General features: G+C 26.7%; 1 protein-coding gene across 1 annotated transcript; it reads right to left on the reverse strand.

Annotated features, from left to right (window-relative positions):
* Nucleotides 1–81: 81 nt before the first annotated feature.
* Nucleotides 82–2,327, reverse strand: LOC111617546 (venom metalloproteinase antarease-like TtrivMP_A; the record flags this gene model as incomplete). Its single annotated transcript, XM_023358826.1, has 7 exons — nucleotides 82–250; nucleotides 317–428; nucleotides 511–563; nucleotides 1,072–1,199; nucleotides 1,805–1,891; nucleotides 2,008–2,174; nucleotides 2,276–2,327. Coding segments are annotated over 7 exons (768 nt in total), but the record flags the coding sequence as incomplete, so codon positions are not given.
* Nucleotides 2,328–2,939: the final 612 nt, after the last annotated feature.

Raw genomic sequence — 2,939 nt, forward strand, 5'->3', positions numbered from 1 at the left:
GCTGTTAAAAAATTCTCATTAATCTACGGTAAATGTATTTTTATAACTTTATCCAAATCCAAAAAATAATAAAATTTATATTTACTTTAAGAAAAATTTAATATTTTCGAGTGAACAAGTAGAAAACTTCCTTCGGTTTTTTCCGGAATCGCTTCCCATAAAAAATCCATCAGATCCAGGACATTTGTCGGCTTCAGGACTGCCAGGCAGGCTTAAATTAACTCCCGCTCCGTCATGAGGACTTCCAATACTATAAAAGTAAATTTTATGTGAAACAAGTATTATTAAATGTATTCGTATTAAAAAAGTCATTTACAGATGAGCTGATTCGTGAGCCACTATAGAGGCTGTATCGGAAAGTTTATCTAAGTCTACAATTGCTCCATATTTTCTGCAAGGATCACATGTTCCTCCAAAATATGATAATCCTGCAAAGATTAATTTACATAATACAATCAATATCGTGAAAAAATCTCATATTTTGTAAATATTTTATAATAAATCGCCTACCTAATAAATTATCAAAGATCCAGCCAACATTATTTTTTTCACCAATTACTCTTCTAAAATAAATTAAAAGTAAATTTAAAGACCGATTTACACTTAGAAAAGAGAAATAAACAAGGCTGTAGTTCGCACAATTTTGCGCATTACTCGCGACTGATATGGAAGTAATATATAAGCAAGTTTTACTTTTAATAGCATCATATACAATTTTTGTTTTGCTTCAAATTTAACAATAAAATAGAACTGTTTATTGATATTTTAAATATTAACTACAGTAGAGCCTCGAAAACTCGGCACTCGATAACTCGGCCACACCCTGGCAGGGCAAAAAAATCCTTAGTTAATTAATTTTCATGATAAAGACAGCTTTATGCCTCATAAAGTATTTTTCTGAGGTCTGTCTTATCAGGTAAATTACTGTACAGTGTATTCATTAATTTTCATTTTCATGTAGTAAAGGCTCTATGCCTTCATAAAGGACGTNAAATAAATAAATTCAGATGTTTACACGAAATAATACACCCTCTTTAAAAAGATATAAGGCGTATTTATATTTTTATTTACATACCTGCATCATTAAAACGCTTTGTTTCTACTAAAGTTTCTGTAATACGATGAGCTTTGATTCCATCTCTGACTGTATCTTGCGATTCATAAGGCTCGATTCTCAATTTGGAAGTTAACATTCCTTTCTGAAAAATTGCAAAAAATTTAACAAAAATATTCATTCGTTTTAGAAAATATTGTCTGAGGCTTTCATTAAAAAAAGAAAATTTAAAGAAATAAATTTACACAATAATTAACGAATAATTTCTTAACAAAAGCCAATAAACAATCTTAAATATTGTAAATAAACGCGTAGCCAATATATGACAGGTAAATTCGTTGAATTAATTGCATTTATTTCTTGTATTTTGACTTCATTTTTAACTTTATTTCCTTTTTAAATTATTAAATAAATGATTCGTTCGAGCCTCCATCAAAGAATGTCACGAACAGAATAATGTAGATGTTCTATGATCTGCAACATTATATAGATGAATATTGATTTTGTTAATCAGTTAAAATTAATCAAAATACTATTAATTCTCCTGCAAGATATTTAATATGAATTTCAATTTTGATTAAAGAAAGAATAATATATATTTTTTGACTATCAAGTAAATCTGCATGTAATTTATAACTTATTAAATTTAAAATAATTTTATTAACTATTAATTGTTTTAAAATACTTAAATTCAACAAATAATTTAAAATTATTTTACTTTCAGCAATAAATTTATATTTAAACACGTACAATTTTCAAAGGTCCTTCCTCATTGATGTACAGAGCTGCATCCTTTTCTTTATTTCTAAACAGCTTGCTTTTTAAGTTTTTCACATCCTTCATAGAGATAAAATACTTCAATGTTTACATTATAATTAAGATACATAAAAATGAATTTCTATTACTTAATTTACAAAATATTCGCTTACAAAATGTAAATAAGAAATACGCACAGTTTTATGAATTTTTCCATTTCCGTCCATAACAGTGAAATCATCGGCAATGACATCGCCAGCCGGTTCCAGTTTCAATTCTATATCATTGCCGAAGGTACGCAGTGTCAATATTTTCTCTCCAGATCTTAATGTTTCCAGAAATGGATAAGTTAACTCCGTTCGACCTGACACGTGTCAGAAAATGAAAAATTTAATTCGTTTTATAAGGTATATTTCCTATGTAATTTAATCCATAAATTGATGAAGATAGAAAGTAAACACTTACCACTAGGAATTGCCAAAATGGGTGAAGAAAAGAGAACAACTATCACGTAAAAAAATATGGTTGATCAACATCAACACTCCAGGGTTTTTTATATGTGATGTCGACTTTAAAGGTGATAAATTATACAGCCTTTGTAGATAATAAAAATCCGAAAAACATTTAGAATTTTTAAGTTATAATAATTTTCGCATACAATATATTAAGTTACGACCTCGTTAATTTTACAAAATATATTTTTATATAGCTATTTTTGCAGTCAATATAAACCGTAATTATTTTTAATGATTATATAAATAACATTTAAAATAAAAAAATTTTTGATGACTTCATAGTTAAAGGAAATTTAAAGAAATAAATTTACACAATAATTAACGAATAATTTCTTAACAAAAGCCAATAAACAATCTTAAATATTGTAAATAAACGCGTAGCCAATATATGACAGGTAAATTCGTTGAATTAATTGCATTTATTTCTTGTATTTTGACTTCATTTTTAACTTTATATTTTTTTACATTATTAAATGAATGATTTGTCCAAGCCACCATCGAAGTAAATCTGACGAATAAAATAATGCATATTTTCTATTATCTGCAACATTACATAGATAAATATTGATTTTGTTAAATAGTTAAAATTAATCAAAATACTATTAATTCTCCTG

This window comes from Centruroides sculpturatus, unplaced genomic scaffold (genome assembly GCF_000671375.1).
Source record: "Centruroides sculpturatus isolate CEXI.00-Female unplaced genomic scaffold, Cexi_2.0 scaffold6502, whole genome shotgun sequence".
Lineage (NCBI taxonomy): Eukaryota > Metazoa > Arthropoda > Arachnida > Scorpiones > Buthidae > Centruroides > Centruroides sculpturatus.